The sequence below is a fragment of the Mandrillus leucophaeus genome, unplaced genomic scaffold, assembly GCF_000951045.1.
Source record: "Mandrillus leucophaeus isolate KB7577 unplaced genomic scaffold, Mleu.le_1.0 Scaffold208, whole genome shotgun sequence".
NCBI classification, from domain to species: domain Eukaryota; kingdom Metazoa; phylum Chordata; class Mammalia; order Primates; family Cercopithecidae; genus Mandrillus; species Mandrillus leucophaeus.
Genome location: NW_012102121.1, coordinates 2,653,533 through 2,679,077, shown reverse-complemented (window position 1 = coordinate 2,679,077; position 25,545 = coordinate 2,653,533). Strand labels below are relative to the sequence as shown.

The window sequence follows — 25,545 nt, the reverse complement described above, 5'->3', positions numbered from 1 at the left end:
ATCTGCTCTCAGTCTGGTGGACCCCATGGGAAGACTTCAGGGAGGAGAGGTGTGGGAGCCGCATGAGTGGGTGGGGTGAATTGTGCAGTGGTAAGAAATCCGTGCCTTGGATACAGGCCTGGTTACCTGTCTGTGTCTATTCCCAGGGTGGAGAGGGGAGATGCTGGCTTACACAGCAGTGGTTCCTTTGAGGTAAGCTTTGACAGGAAGCACAACAAAGTGGCTAAGAACATATCCTCTGAAGGCAAACTGCCTGGTTCCCCTACTTCCTGTGTGGTTGTGTAACCTTGGGAAACATGGGGTCTCTGTTCCTCATTTTTCTCACCTGCAATAAAAATCTCATAGGGTTATTGTGAAGATTAGTGACTCTATGCAAAGCACTGCCAAGTGCATAGTAAGTGCTCAAAAAATGTTAGAGATGACTTGTACTTGGGATCTTCTCTGGTTTTGGAGGTAGAGTATTGGCCTCTGATCCATAGCCTAGAAATGCTTTCTCACCTATAGGTACTGGCTCTGTTCTCACCAGATAAAAAGGATGAATGAGGATCCCATAGTCCTCCAAATGGCATCTCCAATCTTCACTTTCCCAACCCTATCATATTACATTAAAGCAATTTGTCAAAATGGGGAGGAAACACTCAGACCAGGAGAAAATAGCCAACGAGTTTCCTTACTTTTAGCTCAGGAGGAACTTGGAAGTGTCTAAAACTAGCCCTGGGGCGTGGCACAGGGCAGAGACAACACATAGCAGACAGCTTCAGAGACCTTATGACCTCATCCTCAATTTCTTTGAAAGCTCTGGCTCCCCACTTCAGTGCTCCTGTTTCCACTCCGTATCTGTGCTGGATACAGAAATATCAGTATCTCTGTGTCTGTATGTGTGGTGCCCCTACCTCTACCCATCTCTTGATTTTTGGGAAGCTCAGGGCCAGGAGAAATCTAGAAAGAGTCACAGCATGTTGTGTCCTTCCTGGCAGCCGCAGCTGCCCGTCTTATACTCAGACCCAGGGATTGATCAACAATGGGAAACCACACAGAAATGGCAGCTTCCCCAAACAACAAGAAACAGGAAGCCGATAGAGCATTACAATTGCTTTATTATGATTTCCACTGTGCCCAGCCTCAGGGCATCAGCTTCTTCTGGAATGCTGTGAAGCCTGGGCCACGCAGAGGAGCATGCAGCTGTAGAGACGGGGAGACAGGTCTTGGGGACGTTCCCCTCAGCTTACTCTCAAGTTACCTTCCGCAGAAAAGCACATGAAGGCATGAGGGACCAGAGCGCGTTGGATTCCCCAGTGTTACTCAAGTGTTCCGAGTCCCTCTCACAAGCTTGGGTTTGGCTGGGGGACAGATCACAGGACAACCCATGATGGCAGGAGGCTAACCTTGAGGGCCTTTGTGTCACCATGGCTATGGAAAGGCCTAGCTACTTGTAACTCAATGTTCTCAACTGTGGGTTGTGCCTACCCAGTGCTATAGAAACTGGAATGTGATTGGGCTTCTTAGTCACGGGCCCAGACTAGGGCTGACTCCCTTTCCATGCTCTGGGTCACTGGGGCATGTGGCCCAGAGGGAAAAAGCTTTTCCTTAGTGCTAGTAGAAATTCTGTAACCTGTTTGTTTTCTTTCCAAGGTTGCCAAAAATAGTGGCAGCAGAAAAGCAACAGCAGAGAAAATGCCCAGTCCCACCCCACTCCAGGGCTGAGCTGTCAGGAACAGGCACGATGCGTGAATATTCTCCACTCCAGGAGATCTCGCCATTGTCTGGGTTGCAGCCAGGGGCCCAGAGAGATATCCTGGGCAAATTCAAACTAAGTAGTAGGAGAAAGTAGCAATTTTTCAGACAAGAGCTTGAAATAAGGAAAAGAAAAAAAATTAAAAAAAAAAAGAAAATAGGAATTTTATTTCACTATAAATAGAGGAGGGGTAAAAAGGGACTGTGGTGACAGGTACTGCCAGGATGACCTGAAGTTCTGGCATCAAAACTATTCTGCCTTTTAGGGCCACACATCTATCTGCCTTCACTCTGCTGGTCTGAAGGGAACATGGTTGCAGGATCACTAGAGCCAGCTACCAGTTCTCAGTCCCGCTTGAAGTTTCTCTTGGCTCTGGGGTGGGTCTAGCTGGCCTGAGGCCCTGCCAGGCAGCTTCTGCTGACCTTCCCTCTCAACTTTTGGGCTTCCTGGCAGCACTCTGACTGAAGCTGTGAAACCTGCAATGGTTGAGGTTGTGCTTTGGGCTATGAGTCCTGGGTATAACCCTGGGGTTCACTCCCCAGGGAGGTGTCCTCTTCCCAGGCAGTTTAATTCTGTGCTTTCCATAATGGTGACAGGAATAAGGGGACCCTAAGACTTGGCCACTTAAGCAATGTCAGGGTGACATCCCATAGGGAGCAGCAGGGCCAGAAAGGCCAGTATCTGCCCTGCTAGCCCTAGGTACTTGGGCTGAGGGCAGAAAGAGGCAATGTCCTCATGGTTTCTACTGCAGCTGTCCTCAAACGAAGAGGGGCACTTGAGGGTTAGATCAGTACCTAGAGTGAGGGGACTGCTCCATCCCTGGGATACCCTAGGGGCCATTGCTCAAGTGTTCTGCTGGGGGAAGGCTAAGGCTGGGCTCAGGTGAGGAAGCCAAGGAGGAGACTTGGTTTCGTAGCCAGGGCCACTGCTCAGCTGACCCTCAGTCCCTGCAGCTCTGCCACATCATCCAGCTGCCCCTTCATTCACATCTGAAGGTGGGCAAGAGGAATGCGAGGTGAAAACACTTAGGGCAAGTGGGCTTCAGAGGAGCCTGTCTGTAACCCAGGCCTTCCTTGGTTAGAAACACTGATCTCAATTTTGGGTAGCCAAGAAGACTGAAACATTTTCTCATACCTTATTAGAGTCAGTCGCTAATATTTGTACTTGGCAGAATTTCAGAGTCACAGTGACGGGAGGGCTTGAAAATGAAATGGGCTTCACTAGGTTTCTGAATGTTTTTAACATCTCTATACATACCGCATAGGGGCTCTGGGGATTAGAACACTGCAAAGGGAGATTCTGGACAGGGGGTTGGGGCAGGGCTTCTGCAACTCTGGACTTGGGGAGCAGTGGCACTTCCCCTTTGGTAAAAAGCTAGATGACTGCCTGTGGAGAAGAGGCAGGCTGCTCCTTCCTGCTTTCCTGCTTCCTGGGACTCTTGTGGGCTGGGAACTCTATTCTTTGCTGGGGGAAGTGGCCCCTGGGATCTCTGTAGCAGGCCCTCACCCAGGAAGTTTGCTCTTCTCGAATAGGGAGAAGGGTGATCCCAAATGGGCCTGCTCCTGTTGTGGAAGAACTCCGGGGCTGCTTTGCCAGGCCCTGGAATATGGCAGGCCTGACCTGGCCCATTGACTCTCCTCCCTCACCCATAGAGAGCTAGAGACAGCAGCTCCAAAGAGGTAGGCATCACCTTGATCTGTGAAGGATCAGGGAACAAGATGGACTTCCAGTCCCTGTGACTGATGAGGCAGGAGAAAAATGCTGTTCAGCTCTCAAAGCCCAGAGCTTGTCTCTACTCAAAATGCCCTGTGAGATTGAGCAGCCCAAGGCCACTGGCACAGGAGACGATTTGCCAGGGGAGTAGGTAAGAGCCCCTGTGCTTAATGTGCTTTAATCTCAGTGCAAAACCCCAGGCCTGGCTGCTTCAGATGCAGTTCTTAGGCCCAGGAGTCCTGTGCTTTGTTTTTTTGACTAGACTGAATAATGGCCCCTCCTACGGCTCAATCCTGGGGGATGGCTGAAGAGTATTTCTAAAAGCTGTGGGCCATACACCCGAGCCCAGATTTATCTCCTGTCTGCTTCATTTCAATCCAAATAATACAACCCCAGCAGCTCACCACCCTGCTTCCAGCTAAAGGCGATTCCTACAGGAGGAGACTACACAGGGCTCTCATGAAGCCCCTGGCTGCAGCTCCCTGCTTTCCTCAAAACATTCAGCACTGAGCAGTGTGTGCTTTCTTCTGTATGCACCTGATTTAACACAAGGGCCTTGAGCAATGAAGATGTGTTTGCTTCTGCATAACTGTGCTCCACTCCCTTTTGAATAACTCTTGGTAGTCAGATCTGGCTATGCCTAAGTCATTAGGTTGGAAACAGAAGCCTAGAACATGGATCCCACGGCCGGCCAAGATGAGCCATAACACACAGACTGAAGAATTTGAATTTGAATTTGATGAGTACTTAGGAAGCGGGGGCTGGGGCTTGGAGGCCAGGCTTGGTGCTCTTGTAGCAGCCTCTGATTGCCCCAAAAGGTCTTCCATGCCACGCCCAGGCCCTAGCCTGGTGGCAAAGGACATGTGGTTAGCAGTGAGGAGAAGCAGCCACTCAAGCCGTGTCTCAGTGACAGGGAGAAGGGGAAAATTTCTCCTTCTGTAAGGCTTTCCCAGGACCTTCTCTGCAGAGCCTCTTCTTAAGCCCCAGCCTCTTATCCTCTTTGTCAGGATGGCTGAAAGAGTCCCTGCTCAGGGCTCTGCAGATCTTTCTTGGGCTGTGGAGGGTGTCTACAGTGAGTTGAGCTGGAACAGTGAGGAAGCATGAGCCCCGTTCTCTCTTCCTCCAGAGCGTGCTCTCGTCAGTCTCTGTGGTTGGTGACTTGGGTGAAGCATCTAACACAGAGGCTGTGGCTCCCGCCGGTGTGTTTGCTCCATTCAGGTCCCCTTGGCCCTGGGCCATGGGCTACCATCTGAAAAACAGGGGCCAAGAAGGCTCACCTTGATTTTTGACTATCCTGCTAAAGACTTTTGGACTCAGGTAACCTGACTGAGAGGTTCCTAGAATCCTGAGTCCCTGGGAGGGGCTGCCTCCCCCTCTTCCAGTCAGGATTCTCCAGGCTAGTTGCCTTCTCTGTCACCAGGAATTGGAATTTAAATAAATAAAGGGCTGAACTTCAGTGGTGATGTTTAACTCTTTTCCCAACTCAGTACAGCCGAGGTACATAATACACACCTACTAGTAACAGCAGCTCACCGCAGAAGGGATTTTCAGTGGGGAAAGTGGGGCCCGTTAAGATCTCTAGGACCTCTAGGCAGGCATGCGAGTCTGACATGCCCCTTATTAAGAATCATTTGGCCGGAGATTTGTCTATTGGAAATTAGAACTGGCCTATAGAAGGGGTGAGTAGAGACCTCCTCCTCTATATCAGGGGCTTCACAAAGGGACTTTGGTCCTTTCTCAACCAAAAAGAACCAGGCTTCTGATGGCATGGACAGCTGGGCAGCATGTGTGCGTGTGTGTAAGTGTGGTGGCAGGTCCCGTCTATGATGTGGGGCAGGGATGGTCCAGGAGAGGATGCTGCCATAGCTCCCAGGGCTTCTCCTTGTGGCAATGCATTCACTGCCTCTGATGTGAGGGGAATGGTGATTTCAGTGCCATAAAGCTTAGTGACAAATTAAGACGCTGGCAGTGTCCCAACCCCATGAGTCTCAGTGCCAGAGGTTGGTGGGGGAAAGGAGAAAGGAGAGAGGGGAGAGGACGTCACTGTCCTCAAACTGAGCTTCTCTGCTCCATGCTATCCTGGGGGTTTCAGGTGAATGGCTGCGCTGTTGGGGCGAGCAGCCAGGATGTAGAGGACATTCTCTTGCAGGAAGGTAGGCCAGTCCACAAATCTGGAGTGGAAGCAAAGAACAGGGTCATGAGGCTGGTTTGAAGACACGTGAGCCCTGATCCTGGGGCAGCATGGCTTGGGCTACACAAAACTCAGGGAAGCTTGGTTCATGCCTGACCTGGTTATGGCTGGCTGTGCTACCAAGCCAACAGACCAGCTGGCTGGTCCTATAGACTTGGGTCAAATGTGCCCCCTTGGAGCCCGGTTTCTTGGGTGGGCGCTTGCTGTTTTGGAGTGGGAGTGGGTAATACCCTCTCTTACTTGTGTGTTTTGTGGGGGTTCAGAGGGTACAAATGGCCAGGTGAGGAGGTCCTACTCACCTGGACTCCTGCTCTGTGGGCAGCAGGGTCTTGTCCTGACTCTTGCTGCTGCTGCTGGCTGGGCTGCTATCTGCAATGGGACCCACATGGCTGATACTGCTGGGCAGAGGACACATGGTTAAGAGTGAGATAGTGAAATGCCTGCCCCTCCCAAACTCTGGTAAGCCCAAGGCTCTGGACACACTCATCCAGGCTCTTCTGACGTGTGGCAACACCGAGTTGAAGATAGAGGCTGCCCTATGTCCTGGCCCGTAGGCATCACCATCCTCTACCTAATGCACAGGAGGCTCCTCTCTCGGCTGTTGGCAGGGGGAGCAGGGAGGTATGGAAGGGCCACTGGCATGGAAAAGGGAGGAGAAGAGGCTGAGTGGGGACTGGGACTGGTAAGGAGCAGACCTGACACTGCAGGAAGGAGCCTCTGGGAACTGTTTGCAAAACCAAGAGTGCTGGGCCCGGCGGCACTCTGCCTCACTGATGGTGCTCCCACTGCCCCGTGCCAGGAAGGCGGCTCGGGCTCGTTCCCGCTCCTTCACTGTCAGAAGCCTCAACAGAGAGTTCTGGGGAAGAAGAGACAAGATCTTAGAGGTGGAGATATCTTGTAAACTGCCAGGTCATAGAGAATCCTACCTCCATTACCACCTTTGCAACCTCCCTTAGAAACTGCCCAGAGCCTTTCTGGAGGCACCAACACTTCCAGTGCGGCCCAGGGCAGGTCAGTCTTCCTCACACAGTTTCCTCAGCCTGGGCAGCAGATCATCCATCACTGGATGGAACCTGAGCCCATTCCTGATACTGGTCCCTGCTCGGGCAGGACCCAGTGCTCCCCCAACCTGCCCAGCATGCCTCCCAGGCCCTTGTCACCCAGTATCCCAGAAACATTTGCCCCAGCTGGCCCTCACCTGGGGACGCAACTGCTGCAGAAGCAGGAGGGACTCATGGGACAAGAAGTCAGGCCACTCTATGTGGCCTCGATGTTCAGGATCCAGGGCAGCAAACTGGCGGGCCGCCTGCTCTTCTTGCTCCTCACTCAGGGCCCTGTCACGGTCCCCCCGCTTGGCTGCTTGGTGACGGTAGCGCAGAAAGTCCTCCAGTGTCAGGGAGCAATCTGTGGGAGGCACCCCGTGCTGGCCATGCCCATCCTTCTTCAGCCTTAGGGCACTTCCATCACCTCCAGGGCACCCTTGGGGCCCCCACACCCACAGCTCTTGCTGAGTCTCTGCCTCCTATGGCCAGGGTTACCCAGGCTGCGACAGGGGATGGGTGACTCTGCTGGCTAACAACTCAGGAACAAGGACCCATTTACCCTCTACCCACTAAATATGGAACACTCCTTTCGTGGTTCATCCTAGAAAGCATGAAGGAGAAATCTGCTCGGCCCCTCTCCATCCAAGTAGCACCACCCAACCTTACCAGGGATGACTTTACACCTCTGAAAGGTCTCCGTAAGGCTGTACATTTCCTCCTCAGTCAGCAGCAAGTTGATGTTGTCCTGAAAATAAGGAAGAGCTGAGTCGGTGGCCATACAGGCCAGTAAGAAAGGCCAGGGTCAAGGAGGCTAGAAATAGAATTTCAGCTGGAAAGTAATTCCAGGATCATCTAATCCCAGCCTCCTATTCACAATCAATGAGAGTGAGGCCCCAGAGAGGGGAAAGTACTTGGCCAGAGTTGTCTTTACTCTGGGGCAGAATCTTCCCGAGAACTCAGATATCCTGGCTCCAGCACTGAGCCCCTTTACTAAAACAGTGGTTGTCTCCTCTGAGCTAACCTAGGGATTTCTTGGAAGTGCCTTAGGAAGCTGCTGCACGGAATAAGGGGGCTAGTGAGTAGGCAGGTTGTGAATCCCTGTCTCCATCAACCAGAGTGGCTCCATCTCCATCCCTTTTATCTACTTGGCTTCTGTGTTAGGCTGTGCTAAAAATGTATTTTAGTTAAAAAAAAGTTTAATCCTAGCTCTGCTCCAAGTGGTGCTGGCCCACTTGGATACAAAGTGGGTTGTATCACTTTAAATAACTCCAGAATGGTTTTAAAAGATGCCATCATTACAAGGCTCCTAAAGCCAAATGCGTTTTTTTGTGGTGCCACAGAAATTTTAATTCCAAAGGAGCACTGATATCTTATTTTGTTGACTTAACCATACAGTCTTTAAACTATCAAAGATCCTTTCTAGTATAAGGTTACTTTCTTCCTCTGAAATACCAGCAAAGTACAAGAGCAGATATTTCATGAGTATTCATATGTGGATCTCATAAAGAACTCAAACCATTCTCTTTCTTCCATAACACTTTTTAAAAACTAATATATAATAGTTGTATTTTTCTTTCAAACCATACTTTCAACAAACACCTACTGAGCACCTAGTATATACTGGGTGCCACAGTGGTGTGTAACACTGTGAGATGTGTTCAGTGTGGCTGGGGCTTGGAGTACGTGTGTGTGCATGTGTATGTGTGTGAGGGAAGGAGGGGGCCTACTATGAAGCACCTCCAGTACCCTTTATCGAGCCCCTCAAATTAGGCCTTTATTCTGAGGGCAAAAGGGAGCCACCAAAGGGTTTTCAAGTGGGGAGCGCTGTGGTCAGATCTCTGGCTGCTGTGTGGAAGATGGATTAGAGGGGCAGAGTCTGCAGGTGTGGAGAGCAGTTGAGGGCTGCTGCAACAGTCCAGGCAAGAAATGATCAGCAGTTAAACTGAGACATGAGAATGAACAAGGGAAGAGAGATTTCAGAGATATTATAGGCAGCATCAACAGGACCTGATGACTCACTGGATGTGAGGCGTGAGGGAGAATAAACTGGGATTAGTAACTGGGGCATGGTATGACTATTCACAGAGATGAGGAGTGGAGGAAGAGCAGGTTTGGGGGCAAAGATGAGTTCATTTTGGGGCATGATGAGTGTGAAGTACTTGTGAGATATCAAGGTGAATAAGTGCAAGAGACAGGAAATTTAGGTCTGGACACACAAATATAGGAGTCATTAGTGTTTAGATGGTGGCTGTAGATGAAGTCACCCAAAGAGGGCGCAGTGAGCAAAGAAGAGTATTAAACAACAGAACCCTGAGAAACACAGGACTGAGACAAGAAACTAACAAAGGGCATCGAGAAAGAATGGTCAGAGACTAAGGCTGGAAGAGAATCAGTAGAGAAGAGGGTACTGGATACCAAGCAAAGACAGCTGCAGAATGTGGGAGGTAATGTTAACGGTGGTCACATGACTGAGGTGGGATTTTATTGACTTCCTATTTTCTCTCATTTCCATATCTTATGCAATAATTCTCATAAAAATACTAAATCCTAAAGGAGAGAGAGAGGAATAAAGAAGTAATAAATACTTCAGAGAGATCAAGTAAGAAGATGCCTTAGGAAAGGTCAGTGGACTTGACAATTAGGAGGTGACTGGTGACCTTAGGAAGGGACAATTCTGCAGAATGATGGATGCAGATGTCAGATTAGATTATAGGTGGCTGAAGAACCATAGGAGATGATGAAATTCTTTTAAGAAGTTTGGCTGTGGGGCCAGGTGCAATGGCTTGTGCCTGTAGTCCCAGCTACTGAGGAAGCTGAGGCAGGAGGATTGCTTAGGTCTAGGCGTTCAAGGCTGCAGTGTTATGATCGCACCACTGCACTTCAGCCAGGTGACACCGTGAGACCCTGTCTCATAAAAAGAAAAAAAGAAAAAAAAGCAGCAGCTTCGTTGGCTGTGAAGGGAAGGAAAGAAAGGAGAGGTACTTGGAAGGAGACTTTGTAAAAAGCCCAGTAGAGCATGGTGGCAATGATGGTAGGACTGTGTCAGGAAGCTGGGGAGGCAGCATGTGTTCCTGGGGGTTAGGGAGGTGACCCCTTCACACCAGTCCTATGGCAGCAGTACATCGCAAAGCAGGGTGGCTGAGATGAAAGGCTGGCATCTGGAAGGGGCGACAGGCACTGGAGAAGGTCGCTGGTACAGCAGGGTCTGCTGCAGTGTACTCCAGGGGGACAGGTGTTGAAGCAGCTGAAAATAACTGTTCCATAACAAGCCACAGAGGAAGAGTTATTTGTTAGAAAGTGGCACATCTCTGCTTTCGTCTAAGCAGCAGGAAGAAGAGGGGGATCAGCAGGTGCTCCTCACTCTGAAATCAATAAACAATGACGATATCTGCAAGACAACAGATCCATAAGGCAAGACTTGAACTCTATTCAGGTGTAGTGAGAAATGGCTATAAATCTGGCTTTCAATGGAAACCTTAGACTCCGTCCTTCATTAAAAGTTAGAAGGCATTTATATATAATCTGCGAAGTTCTGAATCAATAGAGCTTTGTCATTTAATTCACGTAATAACCACTTCAAAGAGGAAACACCAATGCTTATGAGTCAGGTGGCAGGCTGAGTGAGGATCTGAGGCCTAGGAAGTTTTCCTGTAATAGGATCTACCCCTACTGGAAGCAAGCTAGTTAGGATCTCAGGTTAGTTTTCAGATGGATACAGTGAATGACAACTATAGACTATTAGAGAAAGAACTGCTCCAAGCAGAATTACTTTTGAGTAATTAGGCCCCAGTCAATCTCCTAGCTCAGAGGTTCTCTACCGGGGGTGATTTTGCTACCTTCACATTGAGGTGTATGCTACTGGCATCTAGGGGATTGAGGCCAGGGGTGCTGCTAAATATCCTACAATGCACTTGGCCCCCCAAACAAATAACTAACCAGCCCAAAATGTACTGAGGTTGAGAAACCCCATCCTAGCTCTAGGTCTCTTGTATGTACCATTGGAAAATTCTTTTTTTTTTTTTGAGATGGAGTCTCGCTCTGTCACCAGACTGGAGTGCAGTGGCACGATTTCAGCTCACTGCAACCTCTGCCTCCCAGGTTTCAGTGATTCTCCTGCCTCAGCCTCCCAAGTAGTTGGGACTACAGGCACGTGCTACCAGGCCCAGCTAATTTTTGTATTTTTAGTAGAGACGGGGTTTCACCATGTTGGCCAGGATGGTCTCAATCTCTTGACCAAGTGATCCTCCCGTCTCGGCCTCCCAAAGTGCTGGGATTACAGGCGTGAGCCACCATGCCCAGCCCATTGGAAAATTCTTTAGGTCACTGCCTAAAATCAAATGTTCTAAGACTGGGCCTCCAGGAAAAGTGCCAAGTCCTCTGCTGTCCCTGCAGTCCAGACTTACACAGTAGTGGCAGCTCCAGCCTGTTTCTGTGTGGGCCATCTCCATCACCTCCGCTGCACTGTCTCCTTGGATGTAGCCCATGCGGCGCAGGCAGCCATCATGGAATACCCTGGTGCAGACCCTGCACGGGAAGAGGCTCTCAGCTGTCCAGACCTCGCAAACATCACACATCTCATCGTTGACAACCTGCAGAAAGATGGCAGGAGGAAACAGGGATGTGAAAGCATAGGCAGCAAGATTCCAAGGCCACGAAGCACAGAGCTACCTGCATGGGGCTGAGCCTTCCCAGATTAGCCTAGAGGAACAGCTCCAACTGAAGCCATTGTTGAGGTTTTCTTTCTGGAGGACAAGAACCAGGAGGTCCTTCCAGTTGCTCACGTCTTTGTGACCATGTTTATGAACAGGGAGCTACTGGCACTTTTAGAAAGAACAATCTGTTGTGAGAGATTGTTCCAGGCATTGCAGGGCATTTATCATCCCTGCTTTTCTTGGTACCAAACACCAGTAGCCACCTGGTGTTGTGACCTCCCCAAACTCCTCCCTCCCAAATTTCCTAATGCCTCCTACAGAGTGTAGTGCTATCCATGGTTGAAAACCCATAGCAGCGGGGAAGAGGGGGAGAGTCGACAGAATACCTGCCAGAGCATCATTCTTTATCATCCACTGCCTCAAGCCTTTAACAAAGATGACTCCAGGATATAACAAACATTTTATTCTTATAGAAGATATTCAAAGATTGTTTTGGACTCAGTTCCATTTTTCTGGCTTTGAGGATCACCTTATCCACATCCATCCTTCCTGTCCTGCTCCCTGATGCGCTAAGGCTTGAGGATCCTGTCCTAACTGGATACTCACAGGCTCCCTGATACGCTAAGACTTGAGGATTCTGTCCTAACTGGATACTCACAGGCTCTCTAGGCTCCAGGCAGATTTCTGGAGGTTTGTCATCATCCAGCTTCCGGGTGGGGCGGATGAAGGCAGGGGGCGTGAATCGGCTGGTCCTGTCAAACTCCTCAGGCTCCACGCCGCGCCCATCTCGGAGCCGCTCCCAGGCTGCACGGCCGGCACTTCTCTCTTCCTGGACCGCCGAGGTTCCTGCTTCTGCTTCTTTGTCCTCTTGCACCTCCTGGACCGAGCCCTCTACAGTGCCACGGCGGGACCCTGGCAGCTCGCCTGTGCGTCGGATGGAAGGCCTGTCCCGCAGCCCATCCTTGAAGGCAGACACAGCCAGACTCACCTTCTGCACCTGCTCCACTGTCTGCCGCTTGGACATCAACACCCCCATGGCTCTGTGGACAAAAAGCAGAGGGGCACAAGTTCAGCCAATGGCTGAGGATGTCAGGCCAATCAGTTTCAACCTAAGTGGCAAGTGCTATTAAACAGTTTCTCCCTCTTCTAGAACATGGTGGGGGTGGAGACAGCACATGTTAAGGATCAGAAGATGTTGGTTCTACTTCTTTCCTAAATTTTATGTATTTATGTATTTATTTAATTAATTTATTTATTAGAGATGAGGTCTTACTATGTTGCCCAGGCTGTTCTTGGACTCCTGGGCTTTAGTGATTCCCTTGGTTCAGCCTCCTGAGTAGCTGGGATCACAGGCCTACCACTTGCCTGGATGACTTTGGTTCAATTTCTGACAGGCCTGGCAACTTTGGTTTTCCCATTTATAGAATGAGGGCTATCTCCCCAGCCCACTTCACAGAGATGTTACAAGGATAATGTAAGAAAATGGGCTTAACAGTGCTTTGTAGACTGGAAAGCACTCTATGTGCATGAAATGATATCTGTCTCCCTTCCTGTCCTAAAACCAATTTAGTCCAGGGGTCCTACACCTCTGCTACTTACTAAATGGTTGGAGACTTCAGAATCCAAATTTCTCCTCTACCCTGCAAGAAGACTCAAGGCTTAAAGCAAGCTGGCAGCAACACAGTTCAGGCCTTTTGACACAAGAAAAGCTCCTTCAGTAAGTACCATGAACAATCCATCTGGGGCTAATCCTCAACAAATGCCTACTTTTTAAGTCAATAAACTCCTAGTTTTAGAGGATTCCTGAATTAGTCAGTAAGGGAACTCTGCCACCCATATCCATGTGGTCAAGGTCACACAAACACTCCTTTGCCCCCTCTCATTAGTAGCTGTGCCTCTCTGTGGGTCTGTTTATCTATTACAGACACTGGCCTATTACAAAGCTCTAAGGTACCTCTCACACTTCTAAGGTAAGGCTGCACTAATGTCACTCCCATATTTTCTGTTTTAATTCTTCTGAACTGTTCAAGAAAGGTCCATATCCTTTACAGGTTAAAAAGTAACATCATCCCTGCTCTTCTCTGCAGTACCAGAGCACAGCATTGGACAGTGAGGGCATGACAGGGCACATTGCAAAGCTGGTCTGCTATTTCCTAGCCTGAGGAGACTTTGTGGAAGTCAGCTGGGGAATGCTTTTTCTAAGTAAAGTGGAGCAGAGTCCATTTTAGCCTTGCTCTCAATCCATTCTAATCAAGGCTTATTGAACAGTATTATGTGCAAGGCACTAACTGCTCATCATAGGAAACAGAAGACAGGAGAACAGTCTCACCACTCAAGCTACTTAATATTAGAAACCAAGGAAGTCAAAGTGCTGACAGTACCTAAAGGATGGCGAGACCCACCACACTGCTGGTGGACAAAGTGGACCCTGAAGGATGCATAGGCAGTTATGCTCAGTTTGTTTGGGGAAAAAGGTGACAGCAGGTAGGAGGAGAGGTAGGGCCAATTCGAAGGTTACTATTAATATCATAGTCCAGGCAAGAGGTAGAGGGTTTAAACGGAAATGATGACAGCAGGAATAATACTGACAGAGTGTATCTGTTACCATGGAAATAGAATTAGGGAAATCTAGGAATAAGTTGATAATTGATTGGATGAAGGACAAAGGGAAAGAGGGCAGTCTTTTTGTTTTGTTTTTGTTTTGTTTGTTTGAGACAGAGTCTCGCTCTGTTGCCCAGGCTGGAGTGCAGTGGCACGATCTTGGCTCTCTGCAACCTCCGCCTCCCCTGCCTCAGCCTCCTGAGTAGCTGGGACTACAGGCGCGTACCACCACGCCTGGCTAATTTTTTGTATTTTTAGTAGAGATGGGGTTTCACCGTGTTAGCGGGGATGGTCTCGATCTCCTGACCTCGTGATTCGCCTGCCTCAGCCTCCCAAAGTGCTGGGATTACAGGTGTGAGCCACCGCGCCCGGAAAAAGAGGGCAGTTTTAAATGGACTAACTAGAAGAATGGTAGTGCCACTTACAGAAATTGGAAATAAGAGGGATAATTAAATTAGATTTTGTACATGTTGAATTAAAGATATCCCTGGGACATTCAGGTGTCATGTTACCCCCTGATTAAAACTTTCAGTGCTTCCTACAGCTTTCAGGAGAAGTCCCCACAATCAGTCTCTTTACTGTGGCCTGTGAGGCCCTGCAGGTCTGGCCTTCTTTCTTTACTCTGTGTCCCAATCATAATGGCCTTATTTCAGTCTTTATTTGCTATACTCCCTCTGTTTGGAGGAAGTTTGAACATTTCTCCCCACCTGACTAGTGCCTATTCGTCTATCAGAGCTTAGCTCAAGTCTCACTTCCTCAGGGAAGTCACTGCTGACTCCAGTCCAGGTCGGAGTGCTCAGAGCATCATGCCCTTCTGCTCTGGGCACTTACCTTTGTCATTACATATTCAATAGGATGATTACTGATCAATGTCAGTTTCCCCATTAGACTGTTTTATCCCACACAGTCCTTATCTCCATTGCCTAGCAATGTGTCTATTAAGCATCTAACAGAATAGATTCTTAATAAACATTTTTCAATTAGCTAATTAATTGTGGAGAATTATTTTTGCTTTAAAAAATGAAATCTTAATACATGTACTATCTGATGACAACCCCATCTTCTTTTCGGAAACACTGCTTGTATGTGCCACAGTGATGTGAACTCCTACCCTGCTCAGGTGCTTGCCCTGCCACTACTGCTACCAAGGAAATTAATATTCTTGAATTTATAAACTGATTGATAGAAGAGGAAAGAACCACCTCCCCGACTCCATTTATAAATTTGTTTGTAAAACTGAAGTATGTGACTAAGGAACATTGACTTTAATACTTCATACTGCCTTAAAGGGCAGTGGCACAGGAGATTTATTGAAGAAAGATTTATTGAGCAAGTTCAGGAAATCATTTAGGGTATTCATGCCTCAGTGGACAACTAATAATAAATTGTAATTAAAAGGAAAATATCTTAATCCCCAAATAAATCCATAAAAAATTGTGATTCAGAAATCATTTTTTCCATCAGCTAGAAACAAATATTAAACAATAGGGAAATGAATTATGTACCTACCATGAAAGACTGAACAACATGGAAAACACTGACATAGAGGTATATTTATTGGTGGGAAAGATACTCAAAATATGCAAACATATTCACAAAAATAGCAAGTTACAAAAATGCTCATGCTATGATCTAAATTTTGTACTGTATGTACTTTTAATCTTTTTGTAATCTGTATTTTCCAGTTTTCCCACATGGTACCTTAATTAGATAATAAAGAAAATCTTAGGGTTGGCAACTTGGCGACTTGCTTTTGTTTTGGGTCCCCTGTTCTGTGATTCAGAACCTGTTGTTAGTTGCTTTGGGCTTTAGTTCTCTGTCTGTTGATGAGTGTATTTGGAACATATAGTCTAAAGCATTTAGAATGCTCATGTTGTTTTTCATCTTCTTTTAAAAGTTCATATGACCTAACGAGGGAATCTAGCCAGGGTGGGGTGGGGATGGAGAGAAGAGTATGTATATGTTAAATTTTTTGCTGAGGCTTTGGACCCAGGGGGTTCTTGAAGTGACAGGGCTGGGCCTTGTAGTCCCCAGATGCTGCTCAAATGCCTCATGGGCAACAGCATGTTCGATGGCTGGGTGGGATGCAACTCCCCAACTCACAGTGAGAGAGGCACCCCAAGAGAGAAAATACAAAACTGACAGATAATTCTTCATATTTTTATTTGAGCATATTTTTATTATGAGCATTTACATTTGCAGACCACTATGTTTTCCTCAGAAACCCCAAGGTATGTTTCTCAAAACTTTCAACTGTGGCTCAGAATAAGAAATATATTTTATGTGATAACCCTGTAGACACATGTGTTTATAGATCTGCAACTGAAGTCAAAATTTTGTGGAGGCCGGGCGCGGTGGCTCAAGCCTGTAATCCCAGCACTTTGGGAGGCTGAGACGGGCGGATTACGAGGTCAGGAGATCGAGATCATCCTGGCTAACTCGGTGAAACCCCGTCTCTACTAAAAAATACAAAAAAACTAGCTGGGCCAGGTGGCGGGCACCTGTAGTCCCAGCTACTCGGGTGGCTGAGGCAGGAGAATGGTGTAAACCAGGGGGGTGGAGCTTGCAGTGAGCTGAGATCCGGCCACTGCACTCCAGCCTGGGTGACAGAGCGAGATGCCGTCTCAAAAAAAAAAAAAAAAAAAAAAATTTTGTGAAACAATCATACTTTTACTACAATGCTCCCTGATATTTTCTATCCTATTTCATTAGAACAACCCTGATAGTGACTCTCTGAAATGATTTCATGACCTACTAATGGATTTAAATCTGCAATTTGAAGAACACGCCTCTAAAAGACAAGGATATAAGGAAAGTGCTGCCCTTAACTGATGTGGTGCAAGATGAACAGTGTATTCAAGCTTCTCTTAAGAGTCTGTGTGGTTGGAAGATCCACCAGAGATGGACAGCTACTAATACACCTCTGACTAAAGAAAACCTATTATATCCAAGAGGCTGATGCTCTTTCATCTGTGGGCATATGTAAAAAACAAAATTAGCTAGGCATAGTGGCACATGCCTGTAATTCCAGCTACGTGGGCAGCTGAGGTGGGAGAACTGCTTGCAGGGCCCACGAATTCAAAACCAGCCTGGGCAACATAGCAAGATCTCATCGCATTAAAAAAAAGATTGATTGATTGGGGCATTCTTTTTACAATGATTAAAAAGATGGAAACAAATCGGGCATGGTGGCTTGCTGCTATAATCCCAGCTACTCAGGAGGCTGAAGCAGGAGGATTGCTTGAGACCAGGAGTTTGGGTCTGTCATGTGCCATGACTGTGCCTGTGAATAGCCACTGCACTGAAACCTGGGCAACACAGTGAGACCCTGTCTCTTAAAAAAGAAAAAAGGTGGAGACAACCTCAATAGGGAAATTACTGAATAACTTGTGATATATTCATGCTATTAAAAAAGAGAAAAAATGATTTATTTATTTTGAGACAGCGGTGAGGGGGTCTCGCCATATTACACAGGCTAGTCTCGAACTCCTGCACTCAAGCAATCCTCTCACATAGCTGGGACTACAGGTCGTGCTAATTTTTGAAAAGTTTTTAAAGAGACAGGGTCTTGCTATGTTGCCCAGATTTGTTGATAACTCTGGGGCTCAAGTGATTCCCCGCCTCAGCCTCCCAAGTAGCTAGGATTATAGGTTCCAGCCAGAGCCCCCAGCTTGATTTAATTTTTTAAACACAACAACAAGAGCAATGATTCTCAAATGGTGAATTGGCTGGATCCTGCAGCAGGTGGGAGGTATATATCAGAAACACCAGGAGGAGGGGAGAAATAAGTGAGTTTCAAGAGCTTATCAATTGTATACTTATATTTGGAAAACAAACACTAAAAACCATCTCTGCTTTGTGTGTGTGTGTGTGTGTGTGTGTGACATAGACTACAAAACAGTGAGTTTGACAGTATCTTCTTGGTTCTTAGGGCTATACAGCAGGTACTAACTCTCCAAATAGTTGGAGGCAGCCTCCTCCCAAAAGTTATATCACAAGTTTTAGGGAACAATCAAGAGACTTTCATGTTTATCAGAAGGAAGGCATACACTGGAAAAAAATAGTTGAGAAACACTTATTTGGAGATCTGGAAAAAACATACTAAATTCACATTTTCAAGAACGATTCATTAGAGGAAAACCACTGGTATGCATTTGTTTTTGGCGTTTTCAGATGTTTTAATAAAAGTTATTGAACAAAGACCAGTCAGTTAGGAAGTTACTCTATAAGTGAACTTACTCATTAACAGTGAATCAGCAAATTAACCACAGACACCTCCCAACATACTGTAGATCCACTATAACCCATTATTAACTGTAAGGATACCATTATTCTTTATGAGGATACCAAGAATAGCTATGAAGCTATCTCCATGGTCAATTATGTCATTGCAATGGTTTTGGGAGTTTATCCTTAAAGCAATTTCTATGAAGACTGAAGCTGACATCTACTAGCAAAACAAACATCAACACTTTCCCGTCCTGACCACAGGCTCTTGGAGCACTGCTATTCCTTTTACCGGAGATGGTTCAATCTTGTAGACCATTTTATGCCTGTAAGGGCAGAAATGCAAAGTAGAACTATTCACAGTAAACCATCAAAATCCAAACAAGACCACCAAGTCATTTTGAATTGACATGGCTTTGACATTGACAGTAAACTGTGAGGACACAACAGAATTCAGCTTTAAAAGCGAGTCTAAAACTCTTAATACTTAATGGAGAGGATCAAAACTGTATACAAAAGACACTTTGATTAAAAGTGTGTGTGCTGAAATATCTAAGATGTGCACCTGGGGTGTTTGAGAACTTAACAAAATCAGCTCAAATTTTTAGAGAAACAAGTGGTAGTGATTGGTGCCAGGTAAAAACAAATGCCTGTGGAGAAAAACCTGGCCTCTCCAGTGCTGGAAGAAGTCCTAGGAAAAAGAGAGAGTTAAAAGGAAATCAAGTTGCAAAGATCCCACAAATTATACCTAATGATTACTTCTTTGACTGGTGGGTGGGACTGGGGGTTTCTGCCTCCCTAAAAATGATGAAAAGAGGCCAAAAAGATATTGTCCCAAGAATTATGTGGCTGTCAGGGAATTTGTGGTATCTAGGGAAGGCTTGGAAAAAAACTCGGGAGAGGAGCAGGTGATGGTAAATAATAGCGGGACAAGAAGGTGGAAGAGGGCCGTCTGACTTCATGAACTGGAAGAAACGAAAAGAGCAACAAGTAGAATCTGTCTTGGGTAAGAGAAGCCTGTCTAGATGTGTTTCTCAGGCAGTAAGACATATGTGGGCAGCTTGGAATGTTTGCAAGACACACCGATTTTCTGCAGAGCACCTGCTTAGAATTCAGCGGGATTAGTTATAAGGGCAAAGTGGTGGGAGCAAGAGGAGGAGGGGCTGCTCCGCAGCAGGAACTGATAGAGAAATAAGGAAGGGGAAGGCAGCTGGGGAGCCTCAATTTCCCAGCACTCTTGATAAAGATTCAGAGCTGTGGAGAGCCTGAAAGGCAATACTCCTAATAGGAGTTTCCTCATGCAGCGTGTTAAATGTAAAGTACATTTACTGATTTTCTTTTCTTAAAATTTATGTTTTCAGATCAGGGGTGGTTCTAGGGTCTCACTGTGTTACCCAGGCTGGCCTCAAACTCCTGGGCTCAAGTGATTCTCCTGCCTCAGCCTCCTGAGTAGCTGGTCCAATCTGATTCTTGGTATGGGAATGGAGGCTGTATAAAAGGCTCACAAGCAAGTAAAAGTGGCTGCCTGGAGGTTAGGGCTTCCCTAGGAAGGAACAAGGCAAAGAAAACCTCTGAGTGAGGAGAAAACGAAAGACAACCAAAGAGAATGGGCTGAGCAAGCGGAGTAAAGGAATCTGTGCTTCACTGAGATCAGGAGGGAGAAAAGTAGAGATGGTTCTTACTGCCTTCCACAGAGCATGTGACACTCACTTTTAATCAAAGCTTCTTTTGAATACAGGTTTGATCCTCTCCATTAAGCATTAAGGGTTTTAGCCTCTTAAATCTTTGTTGAATGAATGATGCAGAGATGACTGGGCAAGATAAACAATTTATTTAAGATCATAGTGTCTTTTCTCTTTATCAAATTGGCCAGAGAGACTAATCAGACCAAATCTCCAAAACTCAATTCTAGAAACTATGCAGTCACCAGCTCACATCATCACATCTACTCTATTTCCCAAGAGGTGGCACCTGGACATTGAGTCAGGGCTAGCAGGGATGAAAACACGAGGGTAATTTTTCTCTGACTACAAAGGAGAGCTAAGAAATTCTGCAATTTAGCCGGTTTCTACAATCACAATGGTAAGAAAAGAGAAGCCAGTATTACCAAGGTCAACAGTCCCCTGCATTTATGCTGTGTCCTGTGGATATGGTGAGGCCCACGGAGGGCAGTTGCCTTAAGGACACAAGTAGAAAGTGTGAAAATGTATTTCCTTTGTCCTGGATTTGAAATTTAGCATGAGCAGTATCTGCACATACAAGTGAAAAATTTCAAGGCGGTCAACAATTGGCTCCTGGAAGCATGTGCCCGAAGGACTGGGAGCCTTAGGAAAAACCACATGCCTAACACAGAAGGTGACCAGCTGCAAGATTGTGGAAAATCAACAGAACCAGGGTCTGCAAAAAAAAAAAAAAAAAAAAGAGGAAAAATGCTGAATGCATAGCACAGACTCTGAGCTTACTGTGAACATCAGCATCAACCCCAAGATTTTAAGCAAAAAAAACCATCAAAAAGAGTTCTCTTGTGGGTCTTTGAGGAAATCCAAGCCCCAAGGGGTCCGATTTTTCTCCAGTGACTGGCTGTTGCTTTAGGGATCCAGTGTCTCACTACAGTGCTCTTGGAGCCTGTTCCTACTCAGACATTTTGTCACCTGGCAGTATCCGAGAAACTAATTTTAGTATTCGTGTTTGTAGACCCTGAAAGGGTCTACCTGATACCTCCCCACCTCTCTCCATTCAGCCTGTTTATTCAGGATGACACAGACACAACTACATGGGGCTTTTCTGAGATTTTCAAGGAATAGAAAGGCTAAAGACAGAAAAACTCTTTCTGGCCTCAGCTCAAGACTACAAGGCATCCTGCTGCTGTTTAACATTTACTGAAAGCTCACAAATTTCTAATATATATGAGAGCAAAATTATGGCATGATTTTAGCCTCTTAGGGCCTGAATCTTCATTAAAAGCCATGGTGCTGACTTCCCACAGAGCAGAGCAACAGTTAAGGAACATCATACCATCAGTGATTGGCTGGTGAGATTGCACTTAGCAAGCAGAGCTTTTCAGCAAGATGGAGAGGCACTCCCTGTTTTCTGCTCTGGTTCCCTGAAACACAGATTCAGCCCCATGTAATGCAATTATTACACCTTAATTATCACCATTTACTTATTTGCTGATTCTCCAAACATTTGCCAAGTGCAGCCTACTATGCATCAGGCACAAATCAGGTGCTTAATAACTGATGGTAGAATGAACAAATGGAAGCTCATTCAGCCTGTGAGAATGCAGTGAGTATGTGCGTGTGCAGGGGGCATAAGTGTAGGACTGAAAAAAAAAAAGGTGTTGCTTGAGCTAAATTTTGAATATGAGTAGGAGTTACATCAGTGGATAAGGAAAAAAAAAAAAAAAGCATTCCAGGAAGAGATAACAGCACATGCCAAGGCATGGAGCTATATGGGGACTCCATCATGACTTAGATGGTATGAAGCCAGCCTGGGGGCTAGATAGAAATAGGCAAGGAAATGTGTCTTCACATAAGAATTAGCATCAGTCCAAAAAACTGGTTTGAGATAGTATGCTTAAAATACTTGTTAGAAGAGAATATGTATTTGAGTTTCAGGGAGGAAGAAAACCCCAGAGAATTGGATTTGCCAAGGCCAGGAAGAGGGACTGCCCTGATAAGTTCCAGCACTGACCAATGAGTGCATTGTTTGGCCTTAGGACCCAACAGGAAACTCCTTCGCAACCTAAGAGCTAGTAGGTGGTGATTGTAGTGAATCACTGGGGCTTTCCCTCTGGGAGACTCCTAAGCCTCAAAAAACAAACATACAAAAAGAGAGCGAGCCAATTAGCCCACACAGTTCTGTTTTAGTGAGAGGACCCCAGTAAGATGAAGCATTTCTCAAAACCAAAGAGCCAACATATATCTAAAAGGGATTCATAAACTGTAACATGCTATCTAAATAAAAGGTTCTGTCATTACTGTCATAGGAAGGCAAAAATGTGGTCAGTTTACACTCAGAGTATAATGGGCAAAAGTAATTTTGGCAGGGCACTGGCAGGAGGGCTGAATGTGGCTGCCAGAGGAGGCATAGCACAGCAGCTGAGTTTCAGTGATGCTTGGGAAAAGGCATACTCTACATTGGTTCCTGTAAATATTCTGTAATGCCGTAATTTCCCCCTTACTTTTCCTACTCTTTATAGTGAATTATTAGAGAAATGCAGACTGATTCTATGTGAACTTCTCAAGGGCAAGAAACTCATATTTATCTAGCATAGTGCCTGGCAAGTAAGTAGCACTTAGTAAATGTAAGTGAGTCTCTGAGGGGATTGCTGGAAAAGGGGAGAGAATGGAGGGGGATGTGCTAATGGAAAAATAATCATGTCTCCAGCTGGACACTGATGGTCTTGGTTTCTTGGTCCAAAGCTAGTAAGCAATTCCTGTCAGAATTTGGTCATTAAGATTGAGGGGTGGAATGGATAATGATATTCCCATTAGAAATGAATAAATCAAGTTGGGACATGAAGATAGCAGAAGCCAAGCAGCACTGCTGGAGAGAAGCATGTGGGACTAAAAGATAATAGATTCTGTAGCTAAAGAGAAGGGAAACTATATTTGCATAAATGTGATCCACTTAGGAACAGGTGTAGTGGAAAAAATTGCAGAGTGGGGGAAATGGGCCTGGGAAGGTCTTACTATCCATGTTTGAGGAAAAGGAATGCAAATGTTAGAAGAAGACAGTGTTAGAAGATTGGAGAATATGTGAAAGATCAAAGGTTGAGAAATCCAGACAGTAAAATCCAGACACATTTGGGCACACTCAAATGAAACTGGGTGAGCCATTCTCTCCCCTTTTATTTCCCTTTGGAGAGACCATTTTTGAGAAGATTAAGGCCACCTGGTGACATCTTTCATGCACATTCTGGAATGATCTGATTTGCAGACTCATGCTGTGACTAGGGAGAGTTAGGCAGTATTCTTAGAATTTTTGAAACCTTAATTTTTACCCAATGCTGGACATAGGGAAGGTGATATCCAAGGTCCAAGATTAGGGGAGAGCCTGGATCCATTTAGTGATTTTTCCAGGGTCATGAGTGGGTGTGATAATAAGCACCCTCAACAAAAGACCAATTTAGGAATAAAACCTCAAAGACAAATCAGTGAGCTGGAACAAAGATCATATCTTCAGGTTTGGTCCTTCTGACTTTCTTTAAAAATATGCCTACCTATTTATTTTGATCTGTTAAGCAGATGAGGTGGGTTTGAACTGAAAGGGGGATTATAAACAACTTTACAATGGGGAGGTCCTAACCAACATAAATCTTTGTCAGAATTTACTCCACTGAGTTGCGCACAAGGTAGCATAATTGAGTTAAAAAAAAAAAAAAAACCTAACAACTGGTAAACTATGTTGTTCTGTTTTCCCACTAGCTTGGTCTGTCTTCTCACTATGTAATTCCAGAAGCCAAAGGAAGCCGCTTCTATTCAAGGAGGATTTAACTAGGTTTGACTGTGTGGAAGAAACAGGGAAGGGGAGCAGGAAAACCTTTCCGGAATGGCTCTGTAATGAATATCATTGCTTGGCCCTCTCACCACTCCATTTTTGGACAAGAAACCAGAATCCATCCTTGGGCTCAAAGTTGAACTCTTGGGATACAGCTGGAATGAAAACATCGAGGGGGCGAGATGAGGAGGCAACACTATGTCTGGCGCAGACCCTTTGCGCTCCCCCTAACAGACTCCCAGTGAGCCTTCCTTGGCTCTGCACCTTTCCCGCCCTCCTCCTCCTCATGCAGAGGTATTTGGGCAAAAGTGTCCTGTGTGCTATCTGTGGACCATTGTCCACTGGTGCATGTAGTCAGAGGGCCACAAGGACAGTGTGGATCGTGCTTCCTAAAAGTGACCCTGTCTCTCCTTTCTCTCCTTCAAGTATTCTGTAGCAGGGAGGGTGGCCTTGGGACACTCCATCTGCAGAAGGGTTCCCCTAGATCCCCAGAGCAAGCCTTGTCAAAAACCACACCCAGAGGCCTCAATTAGGTCCAGAGCCACCCCAAGTCATCATGAAATGGGACTGCCAGTGAAGGAAGCCACACCCTGAAATCTGGGGATTCTGTGGAAATCAGTTCCTGCAGCAATCTCATGGCCACTTAAACTGTCCTCATCCACTTATTTAATCATCACATTTACTGAGCATGTACCACTGCAAAACCCTATGCTTGGCAGGCACCTTAGTGCAACTTATTAACAAATATCTATTCTTTCTTCTGCTTCTCCTTAGTACTTTTTCCCAAATAAAATTTGAAAAACATTTTATGACTATGTTTTTCATCAGCTTTGTGACCTTGGGTAAACTGCTAAACCCCTCTGAGTCTCAGTGTTTAGAAGGGGATAATTTCACAAAGCTGTTGTAAGAGTTATATGAGATGTTTAAACATACCTGGTATAGTGCCGAGCGCACTGGTGCTCAACAATCCTATACATCCTTTATTCCTTCCTTCAAAGGTCTTTCCCTCCAGGACCTGCCAAAGTCTGTTATTCCACCTGATCTTACTGCTTCCTTCTAGACGGTCAAACCCAGGGGCTCAAATCTCCTATCTTTGCTTGAGAGGCCTCACTGGTCCTCTTCCCCGGCTTGGGGCCCTGTGCTCTCGCAGCAGTTTCTACCTCCACTAAAATGCGGCATGGAGCAACTGGGCTACCATGGAGAAGAAAAATCCGAATAGGGAAAGAGGGGAATGGAAAGAGGCTGCAGCCCCAGAAGGCCCCCACCTCTGGGCCACGGTGTGGGGAGACAAGTGAGGGCATATGGAACCCTACAGGGAGGTCGAGGCCAAAGTCCTTGGAGCCGTGGGAAGTCACTCATAGATCCCATGGCAGGATCCCCCCTCCCCAATCAGAGGTTGCTTCCCACAGTTCTAGGGCACAGTCTCAGGGCCTCCTTTTCTAGGGAGCCCTTTGGGGGCTCCACCACGTCGAGGCTCCTGCAGCTCCCCTATGTTCCCAAGTGGTCTTCCATTGAGCCAGCTCCAGAGACCACCCTTGTGCCTTCTCCCACAGTGACACGGAAGGGCTCTCTGGGGCCAGTCCCCTCCACGCTGGGGCTCCCCATAGCAGCAAATGCAGACAGCGCCCCGGGAGTCCATTCCCACAGAGGGTCTTTATGGGGGCGGCTCCTCACAGCACCTCAGGGACTTCCCCCAAGGCGTAGAGGCAGCAGTCACTCGGGGTTCATCCAATGACACGGGGGCCACTTTGGAAGCGGCTCCCACTCGGGGTTCATCCAATGACACGGGGGCCACCTTGGAAGCGGCTCCCACACAAGCACCTCAGAGTCCCGGAGGACTGTCCGCGGCCGCAGACCCGCCCCTCAGGTGACGGCCCGGTC

At 46.7% G+C, this 25,545-nt stretch overlaps 1 protein-coding gene across 1 annotated transcript in view; it reads right to left on the bottom strand.

Annotated features, from left to right (window-relative positions):
• Positions 1-1,079: 1,079 nt before the first annotated feature.
• The window catches only part of KIAA1045 (KIAA1045 ortholog), a 25,396-nt gene continuing 930 nt past the window's right edge, over positions 1,080-25,545 (bottom strand). The window contains exons 2-8 of the mRNA XM_011980084.1: positions 11,993-12,374; positions 11,086-11,271; positions 7,349-7,427; positions 6,838-7,043; positions 6,335-6,495; positions 5,939-6,034; positions 1,080-5,619 (exon numbers count right to left, since the gene is read on the bottom strand). Of these exons, the coding sequence (XP_011835474.1) occupies positions 5,523-5,619; positions 5,939-6,034; positions 6,335-6,495; positions 6,838-7,043; positions 7,349-7,427; positions 11,086-11,271; positions 11,993-12,370 (1,203 nt within the window). The 5' untranslated portion in view covers positions 12,371-12,374 and the 3' untranslated portion in view covers positions 1,080-5,522. The remainder of the gene's footprint in view (positions 5,620-5,938; positions 6,035-6,334; positions 6,496-6,837; positions 7,044-7,348; positions 7,428-11,085; positions 11,272-11,992; positions 12,375-25,545) is intronic.